The 21325-nt window shown below is 41.4% G+C and overlaps 1 protein-coding gene across 1 annotated transcript in view; it reads left to right on the forward strand.

Annotated features, from left to right (window-relative positions):
• Positions 1 to 20636, forward strand: part of RNF150 (ring finger protein 150) — a 193371-nt gene extending 172735 nt beyond the window's left edge. The window contains exon 7 of the mRNA XM_090036490.1: positions 12377 to 20636. Within this exon, the coding sequence (XP_089892616.1) occupies positions 12377 to 12495 (119 nt within the window). The 3' untranslated portion in view covers positions 12496 to 20636. The remainder of the gene's footprint in view (positions 1 to 12376) is intronic.
• Positions 20637 to 21325: the final 689 nt, after the last annotated feature.

The raw sequence follows: 21325 nt of genomic DNA on the forward strand, positions 1-21325 counted from the left end.
ACGAAACAAAAAAACAACTTGTAAGCAAAGAGACAGTTGGGGCTTTCTAAACAGAGAGCTGGGGACAAGAATCCAAAAATGAAAGAGACTGGGGCAAAGAACAGGCAGTAAGTAGAAGGGAAAGACAGATAAGTTTGGCAAGGACACTGGAATAGGCAAAGTAATGTGATCAGAACTAAGAGCTGGGGATGGCTGAGAGTGCTATGATAGACCAGACTGAACTGAATTTCCAGGGGGCATTCAGTTTGCTTTTTTAAAAAGCTAAAAGATGACACTAGAAGACTGTTAAAAGGGTTCAAAATCAAGCACTAGGAAATGCTGAAATTAAAGTTGCCTATGCAACCTTAATTCAATCATCTATGCATTATGATGTAGGCTTTCATTGCACCATATCCTTTTTTTTGCCAGAAGACCCATAATTCATTTACTGCACAAGAGAGACCTACTCTGAACATGACTCAGTTGTATATTGAAGAAAGCAGGATACCTGCTTCATTTGTAGCAGTAGGGGCAAGGGTTGGCAGGCAAAGGAAGACAGATCGCATGGCAATGGCAGCTGAAGGCTGCCCTGGAAATCCAGATTCTCCCTCTGGGTGTGCTCCAGAGATCTTGGGTGATGCTAGTCGAATCACTTAAAACAGACTTTTCATAGATGGACAATAATTACCTGGCAATGTCTGAATTGATGCCCTGGCATTTGATTTGCTGTGGGTGTCAGCGTTTACACTACAATTGAAGAGTGCTGTGTGTTCAATGCATTGAAGAGTTATATAATTCTAAGTACCCTGAAAATCCAGTCCTAAGTATCTGAAATGGGGCACTCAGAATTAGTGGATACATGTGACATTAATCTCCGCAATCTCACTTCCTTGTGTATAAAGTGGTGAGAACAATATCCTACCCTCACACAGGGCTCTTGTGAGGATAAATTGTTTGTGAAGTGCTAAAAAACTGTGATGACGAGTGCCACAGAGGAGTCAGTGAGGAATTTAATAATTCTGTCCTCAGAGGACATTGTGAATTGTATGCAGTAGAGAAGGCCTGTGGCCACCCATTGAACAGCAAGAAATCAAAAATGTTAAATACCTGCCCATGAATTGATTTAATCAAGGATTTAATCAACCATAAAGGAGTGAATCAATAATTTAGGCTGAGGGGAATTTTCAATATAATTAATGGTTTAATAATATAAAGCTTAATGCTAGAGTTCTAAATATAAGTGGCCTTGTTTCTGATTACTGACAGATGCCTTTTGTGAATTGCAGGTGAAAGTCTGAATATTATTTTTAGATGCCTAAATATGGATTTAGGAACCTAGCTTTAGGTCTGGAAGTTTTGACCTTAGAGTGCAACCTTCAGTAGAACATAGAAGATGGCATTGGGCAGACCCAGGTGAAGCAAGGAGAATGAAGCTTGGGAGAAGTGACTGTCACCACCATTTGATGAGATAATCTCATCATGATAACAGGGCTGTGCAAATAATTTGTGCATAAATATGAATCCACCCAAAACAGTTATGTTCAGGTCCCACCAAAGAAACCCAAACACTGAGTTTAGATCAACATGCACTTTACTCACAACACAGACAACATCTTTTCATCATGCCGATTTCTCCACATCATGGCACCCTACATTCTGCAAGCATCAAGAAGACAGCGACTTTCCCACATGGCCAACCAGACGAAAAGACAGACTACTCTACCCCATCCCAACAGAATATGTCCCAGGGTAAATTCCAGGTCAGGGATGCCGATCTTAGTGGTGAATAATAGAAGCTCAAATTCTGTGAGTTTCTGCAGTTTATGGCAGAGGCAGCAGAGTGTCTGCATCATTGTGCTAACAGTAAACAAAGGATGGGATGAAATCCTTATCTAATTAACATTTGTGGGAGTAGAGAGAGAATTCATCCTAGGAATAGAATTCAACGAAAAGACACATGGTGGACAGTTTCTGACACATTAGGTGACCTGACAACACAAGAGAGCTGCCTGTGTGGTGTCTTGTCTCAGTATACTTACTTTTCTTTTGATAGTGCACAATAAAATTGGAAGGAGTAATAGTTACAACCCATAGCTGTAAAATTTGTAGGATCTGTATTACTTGGTAATCAACCCTGATTGATTTGTTTGCCTGGCAGATGTTGGATTTGGGACCAGAATGTATGTTACTGAAACAAAACTTAAGGACCATGAAAAAACCAGGCATCAATATGGCGATAAAACAGAATGAGACCCAAACCTTGCTCCAGATCTATGAAGAATTGCAGCAAGCATGGTTGCTGCGCAGTAACATAGAGCATAGCATAGCAAAAGATCAGGAGCATTCTGAATGCATAGACTTTAATTTTTAATTCATGTTAAATTCCAAAAGCATACTTTCCTGCCTTTCCTTTTTTCCTCTAGATCTCTCTCTCAGTTGTTCAGCAGGTGCCTCTCAAATGAATCAAGAATCTCCTGGTTTGTTATCTATTTAATGTACCTCAGACACATGCAGGAAGTGAAAGCGACTTTCAGATATATAGCAAACTTAGAAGGAAGTCCTTTAAATTACCCATACCCATGACCATGTTTTAACACACGTGAACTGTTCTTCCACTCCTCTTTCCTGAAAATACAAATAAAATACAGTGGACCAAATTGCACACAGTGTTGATTGACTTCAGTGGAATTCCTCTGGTTTTACACAGAAGTGGGTTCATAATCCCTAAGTACTACTTCATGGCAACATAACAGTCTGGCCTTGATTATTCCTTGAACTATACCAGATCTATTCCAATGTGAGACTACTGATTTTATTGAAGTCACCCTGGTGCAATGCTTGTGTGGGACAGCAGGGAGGCACCGTATGTTGAACACTGAATAAATTCAGTTGAGAAATGGACCTATTTGGTTGCCAGACCTGCATCTACATATGCATGGATACTTGCGTCTAGTTTAAAGCTGTCTGGTTCCAGGGCTTTGGCTGGATGAATTTCACAGTATAATGATATGAGCTTCCTTATCATCCAATCCAGATTTTAGACCTTAACTTCACTTTATACAAGCTGAGGATCTGGCTAGAAAATTGTAATAAACCCAAAATTTTGTAAGATGCCTGAGAGGTCAATTTAATTAATAATGGTTTTTATATGCCCTCAAAGCCAGACTTCCATTGTCATATATAAGTGTCAAGTACCTCAGTCACTTGCAGATCTGTAGGACACCGCCTGCCGATAGACTAGGGTGGGACTGTTTCTAATTGGAGATCTACATGCCCACGTTCATCTGCCACAACTTGAAGTTAAAGGAGTTGGTTCAGTACCTGTGCATGTAGTCCCATGAGTAGTCTGACCGTCATCCTGTGAAGGTCCTACATTCCTGAGGGCTCTGCCACCCCTAAACCCTCGCCCGTTCCACCAGGTTCTGATCAGCCAGTTGGTCTTTCAACGTGACCTCAATTCCAATCAAAAAAAAAAAAACAAAAGTCAGGAAAAGAAGAAAACAAACAGGCACTCCTGGCCTGGTTTATTTTTCTGGCTGCTTTTAGCCAAGAGCAAACCAAATTGACCTTTGTGAGATCAGTCTCTCTTTGGTGGCTCTGAGCCTTTTGTTGAGGTTGCCACGATTCCCTTTTAGCACATTAGGTCCAACTGTGACACCATTTTTGGCTTGTGCCACTTTTACGTGCTTTACAGTACCGCAAAAATCTATAGTACCCCTCTATTAGGGATATTACGGTAGAAAACTCTGCCGGCCAGCTCGGCATGGAAACAAACAGTTCTGAGCCCCACCCAGTCAGTAGTCTTTGCTCTAAGTTCCCTCTGTAGGGTTTACTCTCGCAAGAGTCTCCTACCAGCTCTCCACGTGGCTCTCAGGGTTCCACGTAGCGTATGTCGGCGCACTTCTCCTTCTCCTCCTCCTCCTCCTCCTTCCAGTTCTACACTCCCCCCTCTTTCCTGTCCCGGGCTCTTCTTTATACTGGCATGGAAGTTCCCTGCCCCTCCCCTCCAGAAACATGTGGGTAAGAGAGATTTCTGCCGGGCTCTTTGGAGCTTTGGACCTGGGATTGCTGAGCCTTTGTTTAGCCCTTGTGCTTTGGAGCACAGTGACTCTTTCTCTTTCTCACAATAAGGAATGGCAGAATTAATTAAAGTATCAAAGGATGGTACAAGAGAAGTATAACTAGCACAAATAAAGAGCATCATCTTAGAGTTAGCAGCATGGACAGTATATAAATAATAGGCATGTGCAAAGCGGCTAGTATTCGCTTCAAATTCAGCTGATTCAGGGGACAGTGATTCAATTCAGTGATTCGACTCACTGTCCCGAATCAATTCGGCCTCCACTGAATCTCCGAATCAAACAGCCCCCATCCCCTGTCTGCTCTCCTAGCCCCGTCAATGGCTGCCCCACCTGGCCACAGCGTCCTGGCTCTTAAAAAAAAAATCCCTGCACTCGCCAGCTGTTGCTAGGCAGGTGAGAAATCCCCACTGCCCCATGCTGCATGGGGGACTCTGACGTGAGCCCTCAGAGACCCCGATGGCCACTGCAGCTGTGGTGAGTGCGGGGCTTTTTTTTATTTGTTATCTTTAAGAGTCAGGATGTTGGGGCCAGGCAGGGCAGCCATTGACAGGGCTGGGAGAACGCGAGGGGTCAGGGGATGCTCAGGGGATGGGGCCTGGCGGAGGTCCCCCCATGGTCCCCTCCCACATCCTCCAGCCCTGCCCCCTACTTAGCAGCATGAAGTCTGGGTCCAGCTCCCTACAGCAGCGAGTGGGGACTTCCTGAATCTCCAGATCTCTCCAATTCTTTTCCAAATTGATTTGGAGAGCTTTGAATCAATTCAGACCTTTTTACTGGTCTCCCTGCTTGATTCAGATTTGGAGATTCAGCTGCCAAATTGGGCCAGATCTCCTCTGAATCAAATCGGCACCTGAAGCTTCGCACAGCCCTAATAAATAAGTGTTCCCATGCTCATTTTTCGTTACTGCCTGATTCATGTGACTGTCCAGGTTTAAAAAATTTGTAAACAACTAGGTGGTTTTATGCAATGTTTAATTGTGTACATGAAAGACTGGATTCTTTAGCAAACTGAATTAGCTCATAGACCATTGCTAAAATATGAAGGAACAGAGATCAACTCCCCACTGAATAGCCTATTGCTGTAGCCTGTGGTTTTAATCCAGAAGAAGAAAAGAATTTTGACTTGAGTTACACTTTTAGCAGCTGAATTATAACAGCTTTCATTTACAGTGTACTAAGACATACTTTCCTGGTTTCTCAAGGGAGAATATAATAACAAAGTAATACGTGAAGGTCCAGGGCTGGGAAAAAGCAAGTCTAGCCAAATTTTATTTATAACATGGAGAACTTCTAGTGTACATAGGCTTTCTGATATTTATGCTTATGTGATCTGTTGAACCCCTGGGCATTATGGCAAAAGTGCATGCACAATCACTGGCCCTGTAAGCAGCTACTGTCACTTTCACACTTCCATTGCAATTGGAACAGAAGAGGCTGATTTGGCCCAAAGTGTACTGAAGAGCAAGTCTGGAGTTGTCCTATCTTGCACTAGCAGGAACAGTTCCCTGGACCATTCCATGGACCCAGGGTCATCTGCTCCAACCGCACCCCAGGACTGCCTCCTGTGCAAGGGAACAAGAGCAAGTTGTAGAATTAGCTACATCAGGGGTGTGAAACGTATGGTCCAGGGGCTGGATCTAGCCTGCAGAGGCATTCCCTTCAGCCTACAAGGCTCCTGGCAAGCCAGGGGCAGGATCTGATTCAGAATCTGAGGCTATGGGTCTCATTGGGTATGGCTGTCACTGGTAGCGGGGTGAGCACAAGCTATGCCGACACAACCCCACATACCCTGCAGCCACTTGTCCCATGGCCACTCGCCCTGCTTTCTTCACGACTGGCCCTGCTGCTGCCTCTACCACGGCTGGCCCTGCTACCTCTTCTGCTTGCATCACAACCATCAGCTATGGGTCTTCTAGATCCTACCCAGAGCACGGAGTGAGTTTGATGCCACCTGAGCTACACTGACTTACATCTCTCAGGGATAATCACTAGCTGCCTTGTTAGAAGAAGTCAGTGTCTCCTTGACATTACTGGAACTGATCTGAAAGGATGGAGCTGAAGCCTATTATTTTTCTGACTCTCTTTTTACTAATAGTTTTCTTATTCCAAAATCTATACAACTATTCAGGCTATGAGGAAAACCTTTAAGCATAGATAAACATTGTTCATCTGCTGTCTTCCTTTTAAACCACCAAAAGTAACTAAATATTATCTATCCATATTTCTCCTGAAATCAATACCCACAAGATAATATAACTGTTTTTTCCTAATAAAATTACAAAGAGATGGCTGCATCATTATTGTATTATGCCATATGCAGTCATAGCAAAATAAGTGGTGGAGCACCAAAAAAAAGTTGAAGGTAGAGCATAGGTTAGAAATATTTTTTTTGTTTTCTTTCAGGTTTCTCGTGAGGGGTTAGGACACAACTGGAGATTGTCTACATAGAATTAGGCATACTGAGACGTGCAGTTAGCCTCTCCAGCTTGAAAGGAATGTGACACTGGAAGTTATGCGACACAACACACAATGCTAGTTATGTCCTTTCAAGCTGGAGAGGCAAACTGAGTGAGGTACCTCTGGTAGATGGTAAAACACACTCAGGAATCTAGCTTAGGATGTGCTGCTTTGCCTCCATCTGCTGCAAGCCCATGTCACAAAAAGCTACAGTTTCAAACGTAAAATATTATGCTGCACATTGTTAAGCAGGTTTGCCTCAAGCATTCTAAAATCATGGCTCAACTCACCCAGAATCACAACTTTGCCTTTAAAATCATGAAATTTTTATAGAATCGTAAATTCAGGGTTCTTTTTATTTCCTTTCTGTTCCCATTTTCAAGCTTTCTTGCACAACCACTAGAGCTAAAAAGACTGTTTTAAAAAAAAATCTCAACTGTGATTCTCGCCCAGTTCTAAGAATGGAGGCCTTAATATTACAACATTTGCAAGATTTCATATGAGTTCTTAATGGCACATACTATGTGATTCACCGTTTCTATATTCATAAATAGGAAATGAAAAATGGGAATACACAAATGCTGGCTAAGCTGCTTGATACTTGCAGTTCAGCCAAAGTTTATTTGCCTCCTACCCTGAAAATCTCACTGGTTGTGCTGGTGTACAGTAATGTACATCTGGTAAAGAAATAACTGGGAAGCCTGTATTTTTATTAGTACAGCTAAGTGGGACAGTTGGTAGACATCAAACATTTCTGGAGAGCTGTATGTGATCAGAGGTCTGAATGTATTACTGAGCATATTGGCATAGACATCATTCATCTGGAACCCTGCTTACAGCCAGATAGAAAATTGTTGAAACTCTTGTCTTATAACTCCTGATGTTATGGGATGTCACCCTCTGTCCACTGAAGTCACCTGGACAAGTCTTATTATTTCTCTGGTGCAGGATCATGCATTAAATGCACAGAGATGCATCTGTTTTCTTGTGTTATTCACATCTTTCAAATGAGATTCAGCACTGAGCCTGTGAAGAAGAATGTAATTTCACTGTGAAGAAACTGGCTTTCCTTTACATTTTCCTTGCATCCTTTCTTTTGAATGTACTGGACTGAAATGATGGGGCTCCAGCATTCAATTCTAAAGTTCTTATAGCATATGAGCAAACCTTTTAAAAGAGGAAATAGATTAATATGACCCTCAAAGCATTGTCTGAATGTTAGTTTTCATGACCCATTGCATCTGACTGAATTTCATTCTCAACAATGTAGTTTACAGTACCAGCACTTGGACAACAGGTTATTTTTTCTTTTTTATGAAGGCAGACTTTACCCAGAGTGTTATGTAATGGCTAGTGCAGTTCATTTTTCCCCCCAAAGAAAATAACCTTTAATGGCAGAATGGAAGTAAACAAGTTTGGAAAGTTTTTACCATCTCTGAATGTGGAAACGTAAGAACTAGGCACGTCTCCACAACCATTCTCTCCATCTGTTGGGACACTGATGAGATCTTTCTTTCCGTGTCTGTGTGGCCCTGAAAAAAAGTGAATCCTTGAATACCACTGCAGCACCAAAAATGTGTATACTGTAGTACTACCACATATGCACTGGAGAGCCACCATGATGGTTTGGCATAACTGTGGAGAGCAGGCCCAAATCAGGTGGTTCAACTTCTCATCTCATACCTAGTTCAGGTTAAAATTGCTTTTGTCTTGAGAACCCTCCAGCTGTTCGTTCTAATACATGATCAAGCAATGTAATATAATGAATGTATCATGTTCTCAATGTAATGTAAACTAACCTCAATTTGTCTATATCATCTTTTGTTACATTTTCAAAATCCTATTAGTTATAGAACTCCCATTAAAGCCCATTGGTCTAAAATAGTATATTTTAGGCCCAGGTAAGTTTTGTTACTAAAAATGCTGTCATAGGTTTAAATACTATATGACTTTGTACTTTTTCACTGTTTTGATCCAACGAACAATTCAATATAATTAAAGCTGTTTTTCTGCATTATATGTTACGCATTCAAAAACTATTTCCTTCACTTCCAGTGGCAACACTGAAGGTCAAGGCAAATGATTTCAGGCTTTTACCTTCTGTGATACTGATGAGTATATACTAGAGGTGCACAAATAAAGATTTTTTTGGCTGATACCGATGACCAGTTATTAACCAGCCATATTGGCTGATACTGATCCGAGAGCCAATATGCAGCCTGCCAGCTTGGAGAGCAGTGTCCAGCTGGTAAGTCTGTGAGGAAAAAGAGGCATGCAGGGAGCAGGGCTATCGAGGCCCCCACAGAGAGGAAGCGAGTGGGGCTGGGGCAGGGGCAGGCATTGCCCAACCAGGGCAAGCTACAGGGCGGAGGCACAGGCAGCTCATCTGGGGGAGAAGTGGGGGGGTGGCTCCCCACTGCTGCGTGCTTTCCCAGGGGAGGTATGGGGGGGGCATGTGTCATGGATTTGTGTTCAGTGGGAGGGCAAGCTGCCCACTGCGGGCTCAGGGCAGGGGCTGTGCTGGCCTCTTCCCAGCAGGGAGGCTGTGTCAGGGCTGCACTAGGGGTGGGGTGGGTGGTGGGGGGCATTGGGAAGGGGGTCTACAGGAAATTTTGGGGTGGCTGTAGCCTACCCTATACCACCCCCCCCAGCGCTGCCCCTTGCCCACCGCAAGCACAGCCCCAGCCCAGCCCCACTGCTGGGAAGAGGCCAGCACAGCCCCTGGCCCTGACCCCACAGCAGGCAGCCCACCCTCACCCCATGCAGAAATCCAGGGGCACGTGCCCCCCATGTCTCCCCCAGGGGTGCACGCAGCAGTGGGATCCCCACACACACACATGCCCCAAGCAGGCCATTTGTGGCTCTGTCCTATGCTCCACCCTGCCCCAGCCCCACTCCCTCCCTCACTGTGGGCGCCTCAGTTGGCGCCCCCACACACACACCTCTTTCCCCTCTCAGAGACTTCCTGGGCAGACGCTGCTCTCCTAGCTGCCCAGCTGCATTCCTGGCCGCATGCATGCTGCAGCTGTGTACATGCACATGGCATTTATCAGTGACATTATCGGCTACACCAGCCAAAAAGAGCCAGTCGACAATAATGCCAATTTTCCTTTTGTTGGTGCCGATCTGGTCAATATATCGGTACACCTCTAGTATATACAGAGATAAAGGAGCATGAGTGTCTAATTATTTGTCTTCTAGTTATATATAAAAAGAGGGAAGAAATGATAAGCAGGGATTGATTTTAACCTTTACTTACCCAGCTGTTCCTAACTTTTCTTTCCAAAGTCTCACCTCTGACAGGAGCATGAGAAACTATATACACTTTTTCTTTAATAACCACTTTTTTAAGATTCCACAGGCATTGTGAGATGGCTGACAGGAGATTGTAACATTTAATTTAGGATAAATGAGCAAACTGCATGTTTCACTTTTCTGGCTTGCTTAAGGTATTGTTTGAATATCTAAGAAATTACAATTTTGTATCTGTATTTAGACTTTTTAGTTTAAGTGTTAGTCTAGCTTGGTTTCTGTCATCTAATTATGAGCTCTGAAAAATAAAGAAAGGAAGAAGTGCTCTAGCTTCATCAAATATTATCACCCTAATTAAACAGTTTTGCCAGCTATGAAAGAATCGCCTTCTCTCTGTACTGTCGTGGAGAGATGGCCTCCTAAGGTCATTTAATATGCAGATTAGCCATTGGCTTCAACAGCAGTTGGATGCATTACAATAAGAGCTCAGGCTACGAAAAAGTGTGGTTCATTCTATTAATACAGCATAGAGAGAGATCTGCACTCAAGTGAAGGTTAATTGATCTGTCTCTAAATTTAATCAAGATCAGGGTGGATTAAGAAAAAAACCCCTGGGACTCTGAGTGAGATGTCACCAGAGTATAGCTGCAGGTCTTTGCAAAAGAGATTATTTTTTACTGCTTTGTCCTTAAAGCAATGATTCTCAACCAGGGTGCCATGCGATCCTTTTAAGGGTGATACTCAATATTAACACTTTTAAGCATGCAGACTTCTACAGGCGATTCAGAAAACAAACCCAGAGATTTCAGATAGGAATCCATCGTATCAAAAAACACTCCAAGTTCTGAGGCTTTCTGAGTTCTTTTGCAACAAAAGAAGACTTGCTCTATCTTTTTTCCATAGTTAAGGAAAGAATAAATGCTAAGAACTGGCATTTTCTGAAGGGTGCCTTGAGTCAACATGATTGAGAACCAGTGCCCTAGAGGGAAGACAGGAGGCAAAGACTCTTCTGCCCAATATGGAATAGACTGCGCTGCCTGGATGGAAGAACCCAGGAACTGGTGGTTGCCTATGGGACATCTGTTGATCAAATGCCAGCTAAGCAGCTTAATCCTGCCTGGTATATTCACCTCTTGGCCACTTTTTTATTTTTTTAATGACAAGCGAAACTGCTCAGATGACCCATACTTAAACACGCTTTGCTAGCATAAAATGAATGAAACAGCACAGAACAGAAACAAAGAAGTGCAAGCATGCAAGGAAATGTGTTCTTACTCAGTTGCCTTCCTTTAACTTCCTTCTGAGGTTGTGGCACACAATAAATAGGAATCCTACTTATTTTATAACTCTGTTCCCAAGCTAAGCTTTTAAGCCTCTAGTTTATATGGTGTGGGGAAAAGAGTACAATTTAAAAAAAAAATCTCCAATAATTCTGAGAGTCTAGAAAACCAAACCAAACCTATTCTTCAGTGAACCTTGAAAGGCATTGATGGAACGATATGTAATGGTCTAGGGAAGATCTGGTTCCTAGATCTCTTATCTGCCCACCTGCCTTACTACTAATTGGTACTGCCCCATAAATTACTTCTTTCTTATTTAATGCACTTTATTGTTTTACACTAATCAAGTTCAAAAGTTATTTGGTTCTTTGTGCTAGTCTCTGCTAATTCTGGGAAAATAGGCCTTAGCACAGAGATATAATTTCCCTAAATATTTTCAGTATACTTGCAACTCATCTACAACTTGGAGTATGTCTGTGTTTAATGTGTGTAACCAACTTAGGGATCTCCATGGTGTTGTAGAGAGTTGATGGGGACTGAGAAGAAGTATCTATGGATAGGGGCGTACCAAATTCAGGGTGGCTGCCCCCCAATTTGATAGGCAAAATGCTGGGTTCAGCAGCCATTTCTCAGGTGGAGGGCAGCAGGCCTCACATGCCTCTAATTGGCTGAGGACCCTGGTGGCCCTGCCTATCACTGCTGATTAGCTGTGAGGGCTGCCTGTCATGTGGCCCCTCCCATTGCCACTGACTAGTGGAGAGGGGAAGGGCTATATGACAGGCAGCCATTGCAGCCAATTAGGAGCAAGGGGTGGAGGCAGCACTCAGACTCTCTGCAGTCCTTAAAGCAGGCAACTTCACCCTGGTGGACTGCCACAGCACCATGAAAACTACTGGCTCCCTCTGAGAAGCCAGCACTTTCTTTCTAGTATTTTTTTTTTTCTTGTGGATTTCAGGGGCATTGCCCAATTTTGTGGGCAATCCCGGATTTCGTGAAATGGACAAAATTGCAATTTTGGTAGATCCCTATCCATGGAGGAGAAGGGTGATTTTGGGGACCAGGGGACAGGGCCAGGAGCCTTTACAGGACTGGAAGAAATGAGTGAAAGTTCTGGTAATCTTGTTTTAGTCACAGGTAACCCCTGTCTGGGTTTTGTGATTTCTAAAAAAAAATTTCAGGCAAAGATTGATCAAGAACAACCTTCAGGATCCAAGCAGACATCAAGGAGGTTTGGATTCAGATTTCCAGAGTACCCCTGCATTTAAATAACTGTGGCAAACTGATGTAAGGGCTTGAATGTCATTCCTGTCTCTGTTCTTCTTTCAGATGAACAGGAGCCTACTGTGAGCAGCGACTCAGATATTTCATTGATTATGGCGATGGAGGTTGGACTGTCTGATGTGGAGCTTTCCACTGACCAAGACTGCGAAGAGGTGAAATCTTGAAAAACAAACAGCGATTCCTCACTAAACTAAATGGTAAGGGTGAGGGGAAGGGACAGAGTCAGCTTTCAAAGATTTGGACCAGTCACGCGCGCACCTCCAGAACACTATAACTCCAGTGCACTCCATTCTGAGATGGCCATGAAAAGCAATAGCAACAGTTGTGTCTACCTGGATGCAGTTTCATCATCTACATATGTCCATTTCATTCATATGGAAAATGAAAGTTGATTGGTTTCCCACATGCTTAAGAACAGTCATGTACCTCTTCAGTGGCTCATCAACATGCAACTAAAATGACAGCTTGAGTGTTTTCTACGCCTGTTCAATCTTTTTTCAAAAAAAAAAAAGATGATGATGATGTTTATTTATAGTTCTTTCTGGATGGACACTTTCTTTCTTTGACTGACCCCAGCTTTTTCAAGAATTCAATCTGGAAATTTGACTTCCTCTTCTCTAGTCACTTCATGATCCGTCTCCAGGATTTGTTATTGCCTTGACATTTCTGCATGAAGTATGCATGGCTTCACTGAGAAATGGTGCCTCAGCACCCTGTATTAATATGAAGCCTGCTTTCATTAAGATTTTAAATCCTTTTGAAGTGGTTCTCAGAGATTATATCTTCCAGAGGCCCTTATCTTATGAGCTAAAGCTCTGAATTAATTGAGGTTGCTGACTTGTTGTTTAAAACTACATTATGTTGATTTCTGTTTGCAGAGCTCCATTAAAGGGGCATACGGTACCACGTAAGGGTGAGAAAAACAACAGCATTAGAATTCGCCTGTCCTTGCGATCTTTTGCTGTGTTGTCTGCCATTAGCAACCTCCAGTGCATTAATGCTCTTCCCCATGGTTCAGTAGCTGATGGAAAAGGTTCTACTTTAAAATCCGGTACTTCCTTAAATTTGAAAAGAAACCTCTGCCCAGCAGGCCAGTGAGTGTATGTGCAGTTTCCTAAGGACACTTAGTAACCCGTTTGCTGTTTGTGTGACTGAAGAAAATACAGTTAGGCCAGATTTGAATGGGGGAATGCCCTGTAATATCACAGAAAGAATAAATGGTGAAAGTAGAAGCTGGTGGCCAAAATGTATACCTTACTTTTTCAACTGGGTTTTTGTACATCTTTGTTATCAGCTCCAAGAATCTAGGTGAATCCTTAGTTAACTACTCTCTAGAGACCCCTGTATACTGCGGTGATATAAGACACTTATCATACATTTGTGGCTGAAAAATGTCAGCAAAAAAAGTCGGGATGTTTTTTTCTGGTCGGAGATAAAAATAGAGACATCATACGAATGCTAAAATCTAAGTTGTTTTAACCTATGCTTATGATTTTTTCTATCTTTGACTACAATTTGTAGAAATGTGCTACTTATAGCTGGGTATTCAGAATGCAATTTATGTTTCAAAAAAAAACTATTCAAGTATGAAAAAGGACTTTCATCTTGTCATTATACTAGAGTGAACAGTCTCAGTTGACAGTCAGATGATTCAAATCACATTACCCCCTGTTGAGTAGGTCAGTAAAATCAACAATACAGCTCATATCAAAATTTCAAGGAATGGAAAGCTATTTTCATTTCATTGTGTTAAAGCAACATCTCCAAATAACACCATTAGGTTCTTTCAACATTGTCATTTTAGTCCTCTTCATACTTTTAGTTATACAAATTTACTTCCTGCTGAAAGTTGACATATGAGATTTTACTCAGAAAAAAATTAATGACAATTTAAAAAAAAATAACTGATTCTTTCTTAAATTACAGGACAAATGGGGGTGGGGACTTCCTTTATAATGCAAAGTTCCTTTTGTAGGTTAAATTTTGAGTATTATTAGCTCTTAAATTGAAGAAGGAGTTTAGGCAAAATAATCTGTGCAAATAATGATTCTGAAGTATAGCTTGTGAAGCATCATTTGTTTTTTATAGATACTTTTTTAAATATATTTTTTTAAATAAGAGATGTAATCATTTGGAAATCTAGGCTGCTTAAAAAGAAAAGCAAAGATCGTTTCAGGGTGTACCCCAACCAATTGCCAATATTGGTGTTTTTAAAAACCAGATTGTCGTATTTGACTGATGTTCTATTTCCTGCAGCCACATGCAACACCTACACTAACAGCAGAGGAATCTGAATGAGAATTCACCCTGCAAAGAGACTCATCTGCAAAGAGTCTGCATAAGGTGATGGACAAACTCCACTTAAGCCCTGAAAGTAATGCTGAACTAAGGCTTAGGTGGTATAGAGAGCTGCCATGGTACATAAGAACAGAAATGAAACTCACCTAAGCTAAGGGTTCCAGCCCACAGATGTGTGCTTCAGTAGGGAACTTCAGTTGTGGGCACTTTCCTAGTGCTGCCATAGGTCCTAGTGTCTGCCCACCCATCTCTATCCCAAGGCAGATCAGTCTGATGTGCTCCCCTCTTCCCTCCCCTCCCTGCTCTCTGAAACTTGAAACCCTGCTCCCCAGCAGAGTTTTGTCCAGGGTGTCAAACCTGCTAGTTACACCTCTGTGTTAATTTGTGCTTTGATGCAAGTGCATGCTTACGTCTCTCCCTATTCCGGAGAACACGTTCACAGGCTTAATGTTATGGTTGTATTTAAATACCTTTGATTTCAGCAGGATTTAACAATATGCCTATAGTTAAGCTTCAGTTCCAAGTGGAGATGCTTTCCTGAACAGGACTTGATGAAGTATCTTCTTACATATAACATTTGTAAAATGCCTTCAGAATCTTTGGCTATGAAGTGCTAAAGAGTACTGAAGAATATGAGTAATATATAGGTCCTAATTCTGCAAATATATATGGGTAGACACAGTTTTACTCGTGAGCAGTCCTTTGGACTTTAATTAGACTATTAACATGTGTAAAATTAAACATGCAGATGTGTGAGACCAAGCCATGTTATACAAGATTAACCCTTGTACAGATGTTCTATAGTCCCTACATACTTACGTCAAAACCTGGGATACAATGTTAAAGGCTTGGTCTATTGTAAAATACTTCCGGGTGCCAGACACTTGATGCATAGCAAACCTGTTTCCTGGCCTAAGATACAAGTCAGCCTGCTGCATATCAAAATACAGTTCTGTGGTGCACTACAAATGGGGGCAGTTCATGTAAATAATCTGCCAGCCTCATACTGTAACTCTCTAGAGACTATTTCACTTCATCCCAGTGAGGAGCCATAGTCCAAGAGAGTTAAGTTCTCATGCTAGAATAATCTCATGTAGGCTATCACTGGCTTGATCAATGCTTTAAGGAAAAAGGTTGCCCATCACTGATCATCTTGCTTCTCCCCACATTCTTGCTGGTCCTTTCATCCAAGTGATCGTCTCTTTTGTTTCCCATTCGCAACCTGGATGAATGGTGGGAAATCATCACCTTGGTGAAACCTTCTGTTCTCTTTCACTGAAGAACAACTTGTATGAGCCTCACAGATTTTCTCAATGGCGGAGAGCCCAGTCACATAACTGCTGAGCTCATTTCCCATTCCCAAAATTCTTTGTGCTGGTCAGAGACTTCTCCTTTAGCTCTATAAGGGAACAATCCTGGGCAGTCCTGACATGCAGGAATTGTTACTGAATGGGCACTTTCCCCCTCTGGAAAAGTAGCAACCTCAGCAGCTGTGTAGTTCAGGAAGCCTGAAGGCTTCAGGGACCAGGCGTTGTCTATGTGAATTAGAGCAGACAGAGCCTGGATTCTGAATTTCCCTTGCTTTTATGAGTTTAATGAAGCTACTTCCCAAATAGCCTCCTTAGCAAATTAGCCACATAAAAGTGTTGCCTGGGCAAAAGTTTGCATTTGAGCAAAATTATTCAGAGTAGTCAATTTGTATATGCAAATGATAATTTATGTAGGGCTTTGTCTGATGCACTAGCACCAGCTGTGTATCCATCCATGATTCATCCATTCTGGTTGGTGATGAAAATTTAGCACATATTGATTTTTTTTTTTTATTACAACTTCATAATAGTTTATAACATGCAGGAATGACTGGGACAATCGTGGACTAATAGTGTGTTGACTAAATAAATTGATATTCACATTCAAAATATAGCATTGAGCTTACATGTATACATGCAGTAAACTGATTGATGCCACTTTTAAAAATGAAATGGAATGCAAACAGATGAAGATGGCAAGTGCTGACTGGTTTTAGCTGTTAAAGACGATGGCACCAAAATCTAGTTTAATATGAGCAATTGGAAAACCTTGAAAACATATATGGGACTGGGTGGAAATCATTGCATTTATTTCAGTGAGCTTTGGATCAGACACATAGGAAGCAGCTGTATGAGAGAGTTTTTTGGTATGGATTTGCCACTTATTACAAGAGGTGCTAGTGGTAGGTGCTTATTCATGGTAGGGAAGCAGATCCATAGAAAACGGTTCAGATCCAATTCTAAATTAGGAGTTTCCTGAGGAACAAAGGCTTCAGGAGCCAATATTTTTGTTCACACCAAACCTGAGTTTCTGTTTATTAAATCTCCTTCTCTTCTTTTGACTCTAAAACACCTTGCTTAATTAGAAAGATGCCTGGATCAAAAGACCAACCTTCACTCATCAGTCATAGCACAATTGCTTAACAGGCACCTGCAGACTGTTTTATACATGTATGAGCCCTTACATTGCAGAAGTCAGCTGCTAAATTTCCAGAACACAGTTCCCATTAAATGTGGGACCCCTCAATGCACAGTAATTTGTTTGTGTAGATGTTCAAATGTACTGCCCTTGGAAGGTTCTCCATTTAATGTGTGTTGCAGCTCTTCTCCCAGGATCATTTGTTATTAAAAGGCAATGATCCAGTTACAGTCTTTTATGTAACACAAGATTCAGATTCTTACTGCCAGAGTTGCTTTGCACTGAAACAACAATGCATGTTATATGCAGGGCAAAAGTTTGTGCAGCTGTGAATTCCCCAGATTTTATTTATAGGTGGCTTGTTCCTCACTGTCCCCAGGAAAGCTTAGGACTAAGCATAGAAGTCAGAATGAGGTAAGAATGATGGCCTGCGCAAAAGGAAAGGAAACCAACCAGCAGATGATTGCTTGAGGTTTATTTCTCCTTTATTAGACCCTTTACTTTTGAGTTTGGGGGCATTTCTGCCAATATCTATAAAAGTGAAGATTGCAGATCTGCTGGGAATATAATAACAAGCTCATATTATCACAAGTGCAGGCTGCATCCAGCTGAGGCTGACCCGACAAACAGAAGAGATGCTGCCAGATTCTCTGGTGTGATGCCTTTGCGTTACATTGCTGCCCCAGGGGCTTCTGACCTTTACCTGTTCCACGGAGAATACATCACACAGCAGACACACAGGATTTGGGGCCACCCAACTTGCAGGCAGAAGGAGCCGGGGGGGGACACTGCCACGATAACACCCATGTTACACCAATCCTCTGCTGCATTTTTGGCTGCTTGTTGCTATGGCAGCAAGTAAGACCCAGTCATTAGCCTGCCCTTGTTCAACACAAAGGCCAAGTACAAACATTACACTTTTACCAGTGAATCCGGCCTATATCTGTAATCGAAAACAAGTTTGACACACAAAACCTGTCTATACCCGTAACAGAACATAAGTTTGGTGCACACAGACTGGTTTAAAAATGGCAGAACCTGGTCTAGGACTTCCCACCCCTCCCAGAGAGTGGCCAATGTATACTCTGTTCACTAGTTCTCTAAACTATGCCACTTACAGAAAACCACGTAACAGATCCATTCTGCCTTGGGTGTTTTGAGTGCCTGTGCCTAGCCAAAGGACCTAGTCTGTCCTAACTAGCAGTAACAAGTCAGCTTTATACCAGCTTTGCATGGCAGCCCAGTTTCTGACATGTAATTTTTATACCTCCCCCAAATCTGGACCATTACAAAGATGAGGCCCATTTTACACCATTTTGATAGTGGAAATGAAAATCAGGTCCTTAGTTGTCTTCCCCACAACAATCCAGTTAACCTTAAATGCTTAGTAAAAATTGGCCCTGTGTTCCTTGAGGCTTTCAGGATAAACATGACTTCATATACAACTCTACCTGGGGCAGCTCTTTGATAGCTAAAGGTGGATCATTACCTTATTGAGGAAAGCTGATTTACGTAGTCATATGTGTAAGCACATATTGGACAAGTCTTGTAGTGAATTGGTTTTCTTGAAGTTATAGTTAAAATAATAACTTGAAATATTTTGCAAGAGATAGAAGAGAGGGTGAAGTTAGTTTGGGGGATTTTTTTAATCTGAACAGTTGATCCAATACAACTGGTTCTTTTTATTTTAACAAACTGTTGCCTGAACTAATCAACACTTTTGCAGCTGAAAGAAGAACACCAGATGGATTCTTTAGTCTGGAATTTGTGCATCCAGATGGTACTTATTGCAAGATAACAAGGGAAAAGATCGCCCTCTACTGCATGGTTTCAAACATGGTCCCTAGAACCTTTACATTAAACAAGTTAAACATGAGCTGTCGTTCTTTTGGTCACCAAGTGTGACTTGGTATCTCAGCAACTAAGAATTTGGTCCATATTTTAAAAAAAGAAAAGTAAAAGATGCATTAAGGATGTTGCCAAGGTTGAGTACCAAGCCAAAGCAAGAACTTTTCACCTGACATAAACCCTGTATTTCAAAACTCTTTCTTGTGGATTGGTCGCATCTTGCTGATTGCAGGGGAAGGGGAGGTGGAAGGAAGGAATAATGTTTTTCTTTGGGGGCAGGGGGTGTTGTCTGATTATCTAAAGCTTGTATAATTTTTACCAGGCATCAGGATCGACATACTCCGTAGCTATGAATGTATAAGTTTATTACAGATGTGAACGATCAACATGTTTTCTATGTGTACATACCACCATCCTCACTTGCTGTTTCACATTAGTAACTGGACATGGCTGTACCATTTTATACAGTTGGGGAAGGGGGGGGGGGCGGGAGGGTCTGTTATTTTTATAGCAAGATGTTCCTTGTATTTAAAGAACATTTAAAATGATTTTGTACTTGTCAAAATATACATTCCATCCATTTCCAGAAAATAATAATTTTTATTTAAAGTAGTTTTTAAACAAAAATGAAAAAAAAGTGGCAACTATTTAGTACGCACTTCAAGAGAAGAGCAAAAGTATTCTGTTCTCCAGCGATGGCTCCAAAGTTTTATCTAGCAATGTATTCTCTCTCAGATTGCAGACCAGTACCAGCAAATGCCAAGAAAAAAAAATAAGAAAAAAAGGGGGGAAATTAAGCCCTTGATATACTTTATTTTGTATTTCAGTGCATTATTACTGAAATATTTCCAATTGAGAAAATAGTACTTTATAATAGTGAAATATTATTAAACATTAAAATATAATCCTGCTTCCCATACTTTCTTCAAAAGCTGAAAGGGGAGGAGGTGGTTAGCTACATGCAAAAACTGTCTTGTTTTGCTGAAAACCAATAGTGAGTGAGTTGTATGTTTAAGTGAATCGCCTTAGCTGGCATTATCATCAGTTTCTGCAGAGTACAATGTTTGCTGTTTTGACAGTGGAAATTACTATTCACCTCTGCATTAAGAAATTTTTCTGTCCTCCAAACAAACTCACCCTGATTTGTAAATCATCTGCCCAAAAACAGTAAGAAATTCTATGGTGGCATTTGCATAGACAATTTTTAATTTAGCATCTTTTGCTAGCTGTGAAATGTCTGCCTAAACAATGCAGTAGTGGTTTGTGAAGCAAGCCTTTTTTTAAGCATTATTTTCTGTACAGTATTGCAAATGTATTTCAAGTTTTTGCTGTTATTTTATTATGCATACATCTTCCCCCTTCAATGCACTTTATATCTCTTGAAAAATATGGGAGTCAGAGAATTATCATCTTTAAAGGGATTTGCCTGAAATCAAGAGGCGCACTAACTTTTATTTTGCTTTATTATATACTGTAAATGCTTAAGAGCATAGACAGTGACTCAGTTGGGGGAAATGCTGAAATGTTAAGACTGATATTTGGAATCATTATTCAGTAGTACAACATGGCTATTTTTGTTATATAGAAGATTATAATGTAAATACGTGAGACTGTGTTATTATGTATTAGTAAAATATTGCAACTATAAAAGTTAAAGGATTGTGAATCCCAAGGAATTTTATTGCAAGTTTTTTAATAAAAATGGATCTGATTACTGTGTCATACATATTTCCTGACAGAATGGTAAAACTAGCTTTTGCTGATAAAATGAAAATTACTTTTGCATTCTCATTCCTTTCTTAAACTGAGTTTGGTGTTTGTGGAAAGCAGTAGCATGATACAAGAAGTAGATAGGGCTCTGCTGATGAGACTTAAGACTGGTATTCAGTGCTGCCACTATTGCAGTTCTGTGGTCAAAGGTTTTGTCCGACTTCCCCACCCCCCGTTCCCTCTCATACATAGCCATGGACATTAGCACCTGACCAGTGCCCCCAGCATTTCAGCGTGCAGGGCTGAGAAACAGCAGCAGGCAAGCACATAATGGTTATTGTGCTCACTACATATGTAGCCGTGCCTTGGGCAATGGAAATGCATTTTAGTAGATATGAAAAGAGCTGGCTGGGAAGCTCTGGAAGTAGAAGCAATATTTATTCAATAGCAGAGATATTGCACAGACAATGGCAGTCTCAGTCTCCTCACAGTACCAGACTAAGCCTATGCTGGAATAGCCATCTGTAGTAGATTGATTCATTTTCCATACTTCTCTGCTGAGCATGCCAATAAAGAGGCGAGTTACTTCTAGCTGTGCTGCTAGATTAGAGTTGTGAACATATGTAAACTGGACAGAGGTGTAGGTCATTTCACAGAGACTTTCCAAAAGCTATCAGGTATTAAATTCCA

This window comes from Crocodylus siamensis, chromosome 2 (assembly GCF_052110815.1).
Source record: "Crocodylus siamensis isolate JL-2025a chromosome 2, ASM5211081v1, whole genome shotgun sequence".
NCBI lineage: Eukaryota > Metazoa > Chordata > Crocodylia > Crocodylidae > Crocodylus > Crocodylus siamensis.